The sequence below is a fragment of the Amphiprion ocellaris genome, chromosome 16, assembly GCF_022539595.1.
Source record: "Amphiprion ocellaris isolate individual 3 ecotype Okinawa chromosome 16, ASM2253959v1, whole genome shotgun sequence".
NCBI classification, from domain to species: Eukaryota; Metazoa; Chordata; class Actinopteri; family Pomacentridae; genus Amphiprion; species Amphiprion ocellaris.
Genome location: NC_072781.1, coordinates 5,122,700 through 5,137,593, shown reverse-complemented (window position 1 = coordinate 5,137,593; position 14,894 = coordinate 5,122,700). Strand labels below are relative to the sequence as shown.

Below are 14,894 nucleotides of genomic sequence, written 5' to 3'. Positions count from 1 at the left end.
ATCATAGCTAAGGCCAAACAGATGGGTTGTAGAATTTCCCTACTGATTTGTTAGGCTTCTAGAATCTAGATTGTTAGAGAGTTCTTGAATCTACAAGCAGATACTTTGGACTTCTAAAATCTCCACAAATCTTTGGTACTTGACAAATCTTCTAGAATCTTGCTGCAGACTTTCAGGAGTTCTAGATTCACCCAGAAGTTCTTTTTAAACATTCTGTTGATATCCCAGCAGATTTCAGGGGCTTCAAGAATCTCCCTGCAGATTGTTGAGACTTCCAGAATGTAAATGCAGAGTTTTAGGAGTTCAAGAATCTCCCGACTGATTTTTGAGAATTATACAATCTCCCTGCAAATTTTTGGAGCTGTACATTCTTCCTGCAAATTTTTTGACAATTCTGTAATCTTCATGCAAACTTTTGGGAGTTCAAGAATCTCCCTGCATATTTTTATTCTCAAATCTCAGCAAATTTTTGGCAGTTCAAGAACCTGAACACATATTTTTGATCTGTTCATTTTTGAGACTTCTGGGACCTGACAGCAGATTCTCAACACTTCTAGAATCATTCTCGTGGGAGTTCTCATGGGCGTTTGATGAGTTGTCACATTTTTCCACAGATGTTTGGGAGTTCTGGAATCTCCTTGCAGATTTATGAGAATTCCTAGAATCTGAAAGAGCTCTAGAATTTCCTTGTAGTCTTTTTTTTGGACTCCTACAATTATAGATTTTCTGTAGTTCTAAGATCTCCCTACAGGTTTTGAGAATTCTACAATCTCACTACAGATTTTTAGAAATTCTCAAGTCACCCCACAGATTTTTGGGAATTCTGGAATGTCTCTGCAAGTTTTTGGGAGTCCTAGAATGTTCCTCTAGATTTTTGGAGAAATCGCCAATCGCTCTGCAAATGTGTGGGAGTTCTGGAATCTCCCTGCAGCTGGTTGGGGATTTTTACAGTTGATCAACATACTTCAGTTCTTTAGTAGTGGAATAATCAGGAATGGCAGCAAATGTAAACAAGCAGCGTTGCTGTGGTGGCAAATCACTTGTGAATGTTATTGTTGAAATGGTTTTGCCAACAAATCGAATGTGTGTTAGTCCAAATGTTTAAGATAAAGCAGCAAAAGTTGCTGAATATTCTAAAAGTTTCTGATTTAGACAGCAATAGATGTGTGTGTTTATTAATTATAGGTTTTACATTTTAGTCATGTCCGAGTTTGTATATTCATAACTATTGAATAAACATTTCCAGTAAAATAATGCGTAATGTCACAAGACACTGAATGGTTGCAGGGACAGAGAGCATTATCATTGCTTTTGCGTTCTGCTCAGTACCAGATCTTCCTGCTATCAGAGTGAAATGGAAACTTTTAAACTATCCAATATGCAGTGACTGTGACGCCTTTTCGCTTGGTGTGAATTTCGTGCTTGGAAAAAGTTATGCTGTTATGAATGCCAAATGATGCCTCAGCTTTAGCACAGATGATTTGGCCTCTTATTTGTTAGCGACTGTAGCTTGTAAACTGACCAGTGCTTCTAATCCGCATTTCATCCAACGTGACTCATCTTTGTTGTAATGTTGGTAACTAAAGTACTACATCAGCTAGATGCCATGTTGACATTTTAGATTTTTAGGGGCTTCATTTGTTTCATTGTTGATTCATTGTTAACTGTGGCTGATCTCCATATAGGTCTGATACTAGTTATCTCTGTTGTGTGTCTGCTTTAGGCTCTCTGGCAATGAAGATCCGCCGACGAGACACCCTGAACATTAAGCTGGGAAACCGACCCAGCAAGAAGGAGCTGGAGGAGAAAAATATTCTGCCACGAAGCTCCGAGACAGAGAGACACGAGCTACGCCAGCAGATAGGCTGCAAACTAGTCAGGTACACACTCACACACAATCACACACATAAAGCATGCTGTGAAAATGTAGGTAGGTGTTACTTTTTATTATAGATTTGGCATGGGGTAATACGAGAGGCTGTTAATTATCATTTGGTGTAGCTGTGGGTGGTGTACTGGTACAATGATGCACAGTAAAAATCTGTGCTGGAGTTTGGCCTTTTCTCCTTGATGAAGCAGACAGGCTGGTGGTAAACAGGTTTTGGATTGTCAACAACAAAGGGTGTCAAACAAAAATATTCATGTTGTTTCTCAGTAGAAGTGAAATGTTTAAATCATTTCCTCTTTTTAGGCGTCTGAGCCAAAGACCCACCACAGAGGAGCTGGAGCAGAGAAACATCCTCAAGCGTAAGTTTCTGTAGAACACTCTTAAACTGATAGTTGATCCACCACTTTTATGATCATAAGGTTTGGAAACTAAAATCATGTAATTTTCAAGCTATAATGATATCGTGAGGATTCAGCGTGAGCACATGGAAACTGATATGGTTCCAGCTGCCCAGTGGCAGTGTGTTGCTTCCACATTCAGATCTTCAGATATGACCGTGTCTCATCAATCAGATGGATAAAACAGATATGTGTGTCTAAATAATGTGTGGCTGTGTATTAGCAGCTTCGTGTCTTTCACACTGGAGTGTTTAGCCACACTGAGATCTATTCCTGTAAAGACCTCAGCAACAATTTCCTCAAATTTCTTTTTCTTTGGTCGCAGTCGCCTGCATTGATAAAGGTTAGTTCAGTACTTTTAAGCACAAACTGCATACTAGTTCTGATATTAAAAAATCTGTTCTTTAAAGCAGTCAGTAGCATTTGTTTGGACATAAATCTATCCACTCAAGGGTTTTTAGGCTCGCTTTTTGTGCCACATTAGTACTTCATACTGACTTGAAGAGGCATTGAGGAATGATTTCAAGCAATAATTTTGCCCTTGGACTAACGGAGCTAATTCAAACTGTTTATTCCCTGCCTGACAAGGTCATTGTGCAATATCTGTCGCTTTATTTTAAGTGGAAAATAACAACTAACAGCCCATGATTGCCAGTTTATGACCAGTGGGTGCAGCACAGGAAATTAAAATCAAAAATAAACTCAGATAGCATCCAATACAAAGGTGTTAAATCCACAGTAACTGTGGCCCTCAGCATTGCTTCTGAAGTTCATCCTGTCATGGCAACAATTTTCCCTTAAAGAGACGCTTGTTTGAGGTGGTAATTAGGTGTCATGATAATGATCTACTTGTCAAAAGGCTGCAGGAAAGGTAAGGATTTGTGTGACTTCTACTGAGATGTTGCAGTAAGTCGGTTTGTAATTTCAGGGTGTGACGTCCACCTGGAGATGCTGATGCTCAAAAATGTCTGGTTATAAAATACAGTGTCAGCTTTGTCCTAACACAGGAGAAATAAAGCAAGGCTCGGATGTTTATAGCATAAGAACCAAGACAACTGACATTTATTGTGTGACCTTTCATTTCGGAAGAAACAGAAAGAATAAAGCAGCTCTACTTGGCTGTTCTGGTACATGGAAAGAGGAGTTAGGACATTGGTTTTAGTGCCATGAATCATAGACAGATTACGTTTCAATCTCTGATGCATCAGGAGTTTATGAGTGCACCAGGCCAAGTCACACACAAGTTGTTTACACACATTTATGTATGAAAGAATATTTGCTGTAAAGATTTTGCACAGATCAGATAATTTATCTACTTCCACCTTTTTTTCTAGTTTATATTTGGGCAATCACACAGCTACGTAGCCATGAATGTGCTTTAATACAGCAAACCACATCTTGCAGTTATAAATAGACGCAGAAGCTTGTTGCAGACGTAGTAGGTGTGAAATAACTCTACTGATTCTCTACATGCAGAAAAGAATGAAGCAGAGGAGAAAGAAGCCAAGCAAGAGATTAAAAGGAGGCTCTCCAGAAAGGTACCGTAAACACCAACCGCACACAGACACATAAGATGGAACAGAAAGGACACAGCGAGTCTATATTTAGCTGCTAATATGTTTTGCTCCACCTTGTGAGTCACGGTAGAAGACAGGAAAGATGCTTTATGCAGAGAGATAAGTCCATCTAGTGGATGCAGCTGGAACTGAGACTCTTCTTTTCAGCTGAGAAGTTGGTTGTTTTGATCAAAATTTTGACATAACAGAAAACTAAAGCGACCTTTTGTGTTTATAGCCTAATTTATCTTGTCTTTCTCGTTGTGTTTGTGTAGCTGAGTGTGAGGCCTACAGTGGCAGAGCTCGTCGCTCGGAGGATCCTGCGTTTTAATGAATACGTGGAGGTAACAGACGCCAAGGATTATGACCGACGGGCGGACAAACCCTGGACACGGCTTACTCCAGCTGACAAGGTACTGTTGTCAGTACAATGTTCATTTTTAGTTTAATCATATGATCACGGTTTCATCGGCTTCTTCCCATTACTGCACAATCTATGGATTTGTGACATTAGGGAGATTAATAGGTGAATGGCAGACCTCAAAACAACACTGTATGTGGACACCAAAGTACAGCCTATGGACACCTGAAGAGTAGCTCCATATGTGTCTGATTTGTATTTCATATCAAAACAAGGAACAATAATTTGCTCCAGTAGCAGCCTCTGCTTACCTTGGAAGGATTTATGAAAGATTTTGGAACATAACCGCCGGAATTTGGCCCCATTCAGCCACAAGAGCATTACTGATGGTGCTTGGCTCGCAGTCGGTGTTCCAGTTCATCCCGAAGGTGTTGGATGGGATTGAGGTCAGGGCTCTGTGCAGACTCTTTGAATTCTTCCACACCAAACCCAGAAAATCATGACTTTATGGGCCTTGCTTTGTGCCAGGGTGGGTTATCATATTCTCCTAATTGAAATTCAGTGGTTAAACCTAAGCTAAACCATGAAAAACACAACCAGACCGATATGATGTGTGTGTTGTATGTTTTTCTACATAAAATTCACCTCACATGAAGTGAAATAATGAAGATAAGTGCCTGTATGTACCAGTTCTACTATACAAATGTCTTCCATGTCTTAAAAAAACTCCTCATAGCTTAAGAAAGACCCTCAGGGTGTGCTGGATGGCAATGTCTGTATCAAGCCTGCCCTCTGCTGTTGATGTTCAGAACTACACAGCAGAGAAGTAACACACCATAATCACAGTAGGTGCTTTTCATGAGGTTACTTTATGCTTCCTCATGTCCTCTTTACTCCTGTGACCTGGAAATCATTTCCTCTCCAACATCACGGAGGATCTTCCAATTATGTAAATGCACCTTGAGGAGAGAGGAGGCTTCAGGAGGAGCTTAGAGTGAGGAAACACAGGTGGATCTTATCAACTTACCTGACACATATGACAATACGTGTTGTGAGTTTGATTGACAAGTGATACAGCTGTGCAGCACATCATAAGTAAACGGTGTCACTTAGGATGGACTATGTAGAAAGAAGGATTTCTCATTTTATCAGCTCTGTCTCCTCCGTCCTTGCTTCTCTCACTGCTCTAAATGTTAAACATTAAACACTCACAGGCTTCAGGCCTCACTAATTTTTCATACATAGTTTATTATTAATGCTCTTTGATAATAACAGACATAATGAAGCCCCAAAAGAACACATTTGTTCCACTGTGTACCTTGCTAGTCATTTTTTAACTGCATTTCAGATTGTGAATAGTTCCCTTAAGCAAAATCTGCAGTTGTGCAGAATTATCACAATTATGCATAAATAGATGAAAAACTGTAAATGAGAGCCCTTAAGCACCTTCAGATTTTACAGTGGAACAAACTGGAGCCCTTTTAAACTTGTGTTGGAAGCCAGAAGCCTCGTCACTGGGACAGAGAAAAAAATCAGAGCTGAGTTTATGCTGTGATTTGATGTTGAGGAATGACACGGTACACTAGAAGATGTTAGAGGCATGTTCTAACCGCTGTGTGTTCTGTTCCTCCAGGCTGCTATCCGTAAGGAGCTGAATGAGTTCAAGAGCCGAGAGATGGAGGTTCATGAAGACAGCAAACAGTTCACCAGGTACTCAAGCGGTCGATGGCCTCCACCATTTAACACGGCTCCGAGGCTTCATTAGTAATTTATCAGACTAAATCTTGCTGTTTATTAGCTCACATTGATCAATATTATATTGTTCTGGTCCCCTAAAGCCATTTCCACCATCCACATTAAAGTCATGATGTACACCTGGGTCAGCTCCCGTTCATTAGCCTCAGGCACTGATTGCCAATAAACTTTAGGTTCACTCTCATACTTTATTAGATCTGTGTGATGTGAGTTTATATCACTGTACAGAGTGCATGGAGAACTCTACAAGAAAGAACTACCACTCCTTATAGTAAATTGATATTCCTAAGACAGCTACGTAATGGTTTAGAAGAAATTTCTCAGCATTTGTTCACATCCACTGATGAACTGAAAAGCAGTTAATGCAAATCCTGCAGCAAAGAGATCTTGAACAACTTCTTCATTTCTTGTTACTTTTTATGTCACAAATTTGAAAATAAAAACAGTAATTGTGATTACTGTTAGTATAATGTGAAAAAGTTTGGCCCCTCTTCTACTCGTAAAGTTTCAGAACTTTGTTAACTTGACTTCTAAAGCAGGTTCATGAGTGGCACCACTGAGCACCTGATTGAAGTTCTGAAAATGTTGTTAATGAATGACTATGGCGCAGGGGAAGGCTATAAAAAGATATTAAAGTGCTTCCAGCTTGTAATTTCCATTGTCTGAAATGTCATTAAAAAAAAAGCACTTAAGGGGACCTGCAGGAGTCAAGACGAGATCTAAGAGAGCAACAAAAGTTTCATATAAAACTGTACGAAAGCTAAGCAGTGTTTTTGCGGGGCAGCATTGATGCACAAACATGGAAAAGTCATCAGGAGGAAACTTAACCTGTAACCTCATGTCAGGCATCAATGTCTGGATAAGAACAGAGTGGTTTTGGAAACAACTGCTCTGGACAGATAAGTTCAAACTGAGCTCTGTAGCCTCAATCACCAAAGAGATCATAACAATTTGTCAGCTGTCAAGTAGGAGATGGAAACAACGGTGTTGCTGTCGGGCTTGTATTTATTTCTTTTCACTTTAAAAATCAAGAAATTAAATAATTTTCCCTCATAATTTAGCTTGTGTGGGTATGTAATTTTAGTCTAATGTACAATCCATTTTGTACTTCATTATAACTTATGAAACTGGCAGCACCTTTAACTGTTGATATATCATTTATATCAGATGTAAAAACACTCAGCAGCACTATTTCATTCTGTAAAGCCAGGGGCTGCATCTCAAGGTGAACATTCCTGAGTGTTTTTGTTTAGTGAAGCTCCATATCACATGAAAATGTAGCGGCAGTAAAAACAGTCAGGTTCTGATTTGTCCTTATATATATTTTCTGTATAACTAAACAGCTGAATGCAGTATAAAACTATAATATGTTGTCAAATAGATTCATTGATGTGCTCCGCCTTCCAGCCTTATTCCTGTGGAAAGGTAATAATACTATAAAGCAATTGCCTTGTTCCATAATCTAGTGTTTTTTTTCATTTTTATATCTAAAACGGTGCCTCACACCACTTCTTCTGCACAGCTCCTTACATTTTGTGTTATAAAAGACAAAAAGAATAGTCTACAGTGGTCTACCGACAGGACAGCAGTGTGTAATCAGTCAGATGAACAAACATTTTAAAAACACCTCCACTGAAGTAGAAGCCACGGCTTGTTAGGCTTATTCATAATGAGTTTTGAATTCTGAGAGTCTTGATTTTGAAGTAAAATTTTCTTTTTTCTCAAGTTTTAAACTACAAATGGCAGCTCTAATGTGTGTGATCTACCCTAAGGTCTACCTCTAGTTTAGACTCATTTGTATATTGTCTGTTTTATTGTGCATAGAGCTGAATAACTGAACAATCATCAACTATTTTCATCATCAATTAATTGGTTTGAGTATATTTTTAGGGGAGAAAAAAAAAGTCTAAATTCTCTGATTCCAGTTTCTTAGATGTAGATATTTTTTTTGCTTCTTTCCTCCTCTGTGACAGGAAACTTGATATAAAGACATGACCTAGTGCTTTGGGAAAAAGTAATCAGGATTTTTTTGTAATGTTCTGACATTACATAGACTAAAAAACTAGTCAGTTACTCTGGAAAATTGTCAACAGATTAACCCACAATGAAAATAATAGTTATTTGCAGCCCTAATTGTGTAAATGGGTATAACATTTCCATTAACTAAACCTGTGTGTTTGTGTTTTTTTTTTTTTTTTTTTTCAGATTCCATCGGCCCTAAAGGCTGTCACTGCCACCTGGACGTCAGCAGCACAAGCTCTCTGGTCCACAGCTCCCAGCAGTCTCCTGGCACTCCAGACCCCCAGTCCACAGCTCAGTTCACTTTGCTTTGGAATCAGCCTTTTTCCCAGCAGATATTTTGGCTTGTCATAGCCTGATAACCTTAAACGTGGCTGCGTTACATTTAGTAAAGCCAGTTACAGAGGCTTGTATAGCTTAGCGGGACGTTTCATGAAACTGAAACCGAAGTCAAAATGTCTCCTGTGAAAATGTTCTGCCTCTCCTGATGGTATGTATTTATGTCTATAACGACAGCTACAGGTGTGTCTTAAGGCACCGGTGAAACATTTGCACATATCTATAGTCAGAACAGTGGTGTGTATAGTGCTCTGATCAGAAACATTTATTTATTGTGGAGTATCAGAACCAGCTGGTGTTTTTTTTTGTTTTGTTTTTTGTTTCTTTGTTTTTCGGTTCACTCCAGGCCTAATGAGAGGTTGCAGGGAGGCAAAAATTCCCCCTGTGGTAGTGAATGTGGCTCAAGAGTACTTTAGAGTTTGTGTACTTGCCAAAGTATGCCTAAACTGACAAATGGCCATATATGGTCATCCTCCTCAGAACAGGAAGTGGGGGTGATTGGACGGTGTCACGCTGATGTCAGTGCCTATGTCATCGATCGGAGGGCAGGAGAGGCGGTTTGTTCTGCTCCGATGTGCCTCTAAGTTGAATCGGAAATACTGCAGTTCATTTTTGGACATGCTTACAGTATATTGCCACAAGAGGGCGTTATATCACAAGAGTTATAGAAGGGGATGATGATGGTTGTGGAGATGAAGAAGTGTTACATTTATAACTGCTGAGGGAGGCTTTGATAGTTAAGTGCAATGGAAATCACCCCTATTCCAGCCAATTCTAACCCCTCAGCACACCTCTGATGATACATGATGATCGTGTACCGTCACATATCCTGTGTTGACTTATTAAGTGCAAACCTCTGATCACAAAGTGCTCGACTTGCTCTTTAGAGGATCTCCTTCTTTTATTTTTTTTGGCTACAGTTTTTCATTTCAGGCTTTTGGCTGGGGCTCTTCACACAGTGGTGCCAAAGAAAAAGCAGGAATTTGATTGTACGTTCTGAACCGAAAGCTCACAGTTTGGATTCCGTCGGGTGGACTTCTTATATAAAGGTTTTAGGAACAGAGAATAGGCAGGGAAAGTTTAACCACTCACCTCATTTTCCATTTCCTTGAACATGCTTTCGCAATTTAGTCAAGTTGGTGTATTTATAGAGCACATTTAAAAACAACAAATGTTGACCAGAGCGCTTTAATCTTTTAGCCTGTCACAGTTACATAAGAAGAGGCTTCCTACCTGCTTTTACACCTTGCTTTAACATGCGCCTTGAATCCAGCAATATCAGTTTGTTTTTACCAACTTAATCTGTTTTAATTAAATTGATTAAATATGTTTTTTTTTAACTCTTAGAAAGATGTTTATAGGTTCAAAATCCTGAACTGAGGATTTCATTTCAACCCTCTGAAACCCAGGCAGGTTAAAGGCATTTTTTCCTCTTGTCACATTTTTCATGACTCACTGTAGGCTCATTTTTTTGTGCAATATAAAGTCCTGCACTTCTATTGAAACAGCTCAGCCATGGCTTTTGTGCAGTATGACATAGACACATTGCCATAAATCCTAAAAAAAATCGAAAATAAAAAAAACCACGTATAACATTTCCTCACGTCAACATGTAAATTGTGACTACACATTAGAGATATTTTACTTGTTAATTTTTTTTTTTTTTTCCATTTGTCTCCTATCTACTCTAAGCACAGCCTTCAGTTCAGTCTAATTTAGACAACAATTCTCTGAATATTTTGTCTTGTGACTATTGGTCGCAGTGAGTTACTTCTGGCTTTTCTGTTCTGCTGAGAAATGCTGAATTTTTTTAGTTTTTTACAGAATCTGCTTAGAGCAAGGGAGTTATTTATGTTTTAAATAAAGTGATTTTGATGAAACACGATTTTAAGCTTAGATTTTATTCTTTTTCCAGACAGAACAGCTCATCACAAATGAGCAGTTTACGGGAAAGATGAAAATCTTTTGCTTCCGTCTGGTTTTACAATTTCACGCTGCGATAAATGCTGTAATTTTGGCAGTTTTCTTTCAAACCGGCTTCTGTGAATTTGGGCTTTCAGAGGGTTAAATGTGTGGATACACTTAAATTTGTTGTGTGTGCGTTTATAACTTCTTGTGGCTGAGGTGGTTTGGGTTGCTTTTCATTTTTGGTGCATTCATATGTATTCTGCCTCTAAGTGCTTGTCAAGGTAAAATCCAAATACTCAGGATGCATGTTAATGCAAAGTGTAAAGAGGATCAGGTAAAAATGTTCTCTGTCTGTGTTATTGACCGATTGTTTGGCTGAACTTTAGTAATCTTTTATCCCCCGGCCCACTTCCACTAGAGCGGAGATGCTGGTTGATGAGTGATTGACAGATCGAGCTCGCTGACCTCCAAAAGCCTGCGTTCTCATAATTGAGCCCCAACCTCCACAACACTCGTCATTCCTGCAAATAGTAGCTGAAAAGGGCAGATTAAGTCTTTCTGCTTCTGAATGTTGCGTGGGCTGTTAAAGGAAATGATGTACAGCGAAGGAAAAGAACCAACAGTATTCATTCATGTTGATGTTGTTATATATTGATTATTTTGTACAGAATGTATATCAAGCATGTGCATACATTGAAATCAGTTTTACTACCAATATGATACAGTACAACTTTGATGTGAATGTTTTAGGCTCTAAGTGGTATTTCTTATTTTGATTTTTATCATCCCCAGATACTAATTAAGATAGAAGCAGTGCAGCTCACATTTAGGTGTTGTTTCTGGACAGCATATCAAGCACAGCCTCCACTAAACCTCCCTGTTTCCTCGGCAGACCCCGGACAAGACATAGTATAGGTAGAGATAACTCCCTCTGGTCATTCTGTATTCAGTTTAAAAGCAATTTAAATTCCTATCTTGACATCAAGGTTAGAATTATTTCCCCAGATGTCCATAGTTCACTCTGTACAAACTAGAAATAATAGTCCTAAACTCTGTTATAATTGCTGTATCTACATGTGTCCGATTTTAATCACATTTCACAAAATGTAGTTGCATCAGTAATTAAGTAGTAGCTGAAGATCGACCGTAAAACAGACCAGAAAGCTCTTTTGAGTTTTCAGTGGCTCAGTAAAAGCCGAGCACCATTATGAAGATGACAAATACGTAACTGGTGACATGCTAAAAACACTATTTAGTATTTCAGAGCGGTTCATAAATGGCATGGCAGAGCAGACAAGCACATATAAAGACATTTTCTGTGTTTTAAATGTATTTCTTAACAGCTTTAACTCTTCTATGAAGCATCCACAACTGCTGTATTAATGAATACTTCTTAGCATGATTGCAATTTAAAATAATGACAAAGTTTTTAGTCAGTTGTTGATTTAACCCCAAGAAAGTCATGTCTGTCTATCGAAATAATATATTTTGTGTTTTTTTTCAATGACAATATTCCTTTTCTGCCTTAAAAAAACTTAGATGTAACTCTAAACCACTAAAATTTGTCCCCTCCTCTCGTAGCTCGAGCACACCAGCTCGCCCAGCACTCTGCTCAAAACGCTTTAAATCGACTCTAGGTTACACAGCCTGAAAACTGGCAGAATTTTTTCCTTTAAACATAAAAAAAATCCTGAAATAAATACCATATGGAGATATTACCAAAGTAAAAAAACACATTCATAAAGCTATAAAGACTTTAAAACCTCCTTGTGAATCTAATACTATGATAACACCATGGATGCTTCAAAGGAAAAGATATAATTACACTTGAAATGTCTTTACATCAGCTTCTATCTACATTATATTGGTCTACACCATTTATGAAATGTTTATATACTGCCTGTCAGTGCTAAATAGTCAGGTTGAAATAGTTTTAGGTGCTTTCCAGGCAGCAGCTTGGTATTTTCTCTTCTAATATAGTGCACCTACAGTCCTGGTCTGGCCCATTCCGATGTTTACACTGGAGGCACTGATGCATAAGTCCATATTTTAAATCCCAAACTAGGTATGTCAGTGTTTAGTCTTAACCAGTCAATCACAAAGACCAGGTCCTGTAAAACAACATAAATGGCTGCAGTCTGTTTCATCTCATCGTTATGGGAAATGCAAACCAATCTGTAAATCTTCAGACAGTAAGACCCAAAGAAGCTTTAAAGCCGCCCCACATTTCTCAACATTATCGCTCAGACCGAATTTCTAAAAGTATTTCTCTGAGATTCCAGTCGATGCGTCATAAAATGTGCCCCGTTAGGAATAATTCACGATGCTGTCCAGTTCTACCAGGTAATAATAATGTTTACATTTGAGAAGGTCTGCTGTTGTAAAGGTGCTCGAGGATCCTTAATCACTTGGGAGTTGAAAAACAGTCCCTAACTTCAGACTCGAGCCGTAGTCAGTCTGATGCTGCTGTCGTCTTGAATCGTCTCTTGATCGTGGTAAAATTCACCGTAATTTGCTGCAGATTGTGTCACGCTGTAAATCTTTTGATGTTAAATGTAGGAACAGTCAGAAAAAATGGATGCATTTTGTGCTCAGAGCAGCAAAGACCCAGAACTGGATTTTTTTTTTCTTTTCACATGAGCTCTAAACACCTTTTACTGTATGTTTGACATAAACAATTCATCAAGCTATACAATGATGTTACACATTATATCTCCAGAACAGCTACTGTTAAAACTGTGTATAGTGTTTTTTTTGTATATAAAGAGTCCCGAAAAATCACCTATTTGTCATTCTATTTTTTCTTGACATGTTATCAGCATTGAATCTAAAGGAGGAATGTGTGAAAAACAATGTGGTTACAAACAGTAAACTTAAACGGACAGAAATTTTAACGTAATTTTCTCTTCCTCACTTTATAGATCATGATAATGCTTTTGCACATCCAATCAATCAATCCAGTGCCATTCCATTCAGCATAGGTGATCATTTCCCTCCATCTAATCCAGACCTGGTCATCCTACGGCCCGCGGGCCACATGTGGCCCGCCGGACGACCCTGACTGGCCCGTATGAGGTCATTGGAAAATATTAAAAGTCAATGCAAATATATATCATCACAATACATGCAAGCAATACGCCTGCACTGCTTTTATTTTGAAAGGTCTGCTAAGTTAACGTTTTTTCGCGCGTGCTTTCCGTACTTAGCATAAGGTTTATGCGCTGATTGGTTTGTTTGTTAGCTTCAGCCCGGGAAGATGTCAGCAAACGGCAAAAAAGAAAGATTGATTCCGAATGCAGAGTTTTTAACAAAGCATGGACTTCCAAGTATTTCTTCACTGAAGTCAGAGGTAAAGCTGTGGCCTAGTTTGTGGCGAACAGATCGTGGTGCTCAAGGATTATAATCTGAATCGACATTAGAGACCAAACATGGCGGAGAAGTACAAACATTTGACTGATGCAGAGCGGGGAGGATGTCTGAAGGTTTGCTAGCTAAACTGCTAAAGCAGCAATGACTTTGTTTTACCAAAGCTCACATCAAGGGATGCAGCAGTCAAGACGAGTTTTCTAATATCCTACAAAATCGCCAAAAACAGTAAGCCATTCTCTGATGGAGAGTTTATAAAAGAATGTCTGGTGGACTCTGCAGCGTTTATATGCCCGGAGAAGAAAGGAGTGTTCGTTAATGTGCCCCTTTGGAGGCGAACCGTAACGAGGCGGGTGGAGAGCATCGCAGAGAATCTGGAGCTTCAGCTGCACAACAAAGTGGACGACTTTGACGTTTTGTCCTTGGCTCTGGACGAGAGCTGTGATGTCCGTGACACAGCCCAGTTACTCATCTTTGTACGTGGACTAACAAAAACCTTTGAGATGACGGAGGAGCTGGCAGCTGTGCAGCCAATGAAGGAACCACGACGGTGAGTGATTTATTCACTGAGGTAAGTACACGCATGAACAAGCTGGGGCTAAAATGGGAGAAATTTCGTTGGTGTTACAACTGATGGCTGTCCAAATCTGACAGGGAAAAATGTTGGACTTTTGAAACGGATGCAAGATAAAGTGACTGAAATAAACCCAGAGCAGAAACGGATATATTTGCACTGTATTATACATCAGGAGGTGCTGTGTAAGTCAGTGCTAAAAATCAACCACGTGACTGATGTTGTAGCTAAAGTAGTTAACTTCATCAGGGCAAGAGCATTGAATTACAGACAGTTTGTTGTCTTTTTGGAGGAGATGATAGTGAACATGGTTACCAGACAGCTGTCAGATGGATCAGCCTGGACAAGGTGCTTAAACGAGTTTGGGATCTGAGAGCAGAGATTCAAGAGTTGGACATTGTACATCATTGTGTTGTGTAATTTACTGTTTTTATTGAGATATATTGAACATTGCTGTAAGTGTAGTGGGGAGCTGTTGTCTTTCTTTATGCTTCACAGTCATCTTAATGTAGATTTAGAAAAACTGACAACACCTCATAGCGTTCATGATGAACAAAAACTGACATGATAAGGCAAGTTTCAAATCTCTGCCAGCTGATGGTCATATTGTTGTAGAATAAATTCTGAGTGATGACTTACTTACTTCGTTTGTAAAAACAGTGACTGCTGAAAAGTAATTAAAGCACTTGGAAAATCAGTTTCACATTTTAAGTATGTCTTTATGATAGTA

The 14,894-nt window shown here is 39.0% G+C and overlaps 1 protein-coding gene across 4 annotated transcripts in view; it reads left to right on the top strand.

Moving 5' to 3' along the window:
* The window catches only part of phactr2 (phosphatase and actin regulator 2), a 53,028-nt gene extending 40,023 nt beyond the window's left edge, over positions 1 to 13,005 (top strand). For all 4 annotated transcript variants that reach the window (XM_023274682.3, XM_023274686.3, XM_023274685.3 and 1 more), the window contains 6 exons: positions 1,724 to 1,880; positions 2,192 to 2,247; positions 3,763 to 3,824; positions 4,118 to 4,255; positions 5,837 to 5,913; positions 8,164 to 13,005. In XM_023274682.3, coding sequence (XP_023130450.1) covers positions 1,724 to 1,880; positions 2,192 to 2,247; positions 3,763 to 3,824; positions 4,118 to 4,255; positions 5,837 to 5,913; positions 8,164 to 8,179 — 506 coding nt within the window. In that variant the 3' untranslated portion in view covers positions 8,180 to 13,005. The remainder of the gene's footprint in view (positions 1 to 1,723; positions 1,881 to 2,191; positions 2,248 to 3,762; positions 3,825 to 4,117; positions 4,256 to 5,836; positions 5,914 to 8,163) is intronic.
* The last annotated feature ends 1,889 nt before the right edge of the window (positions 13,006 to 14,894 follow it).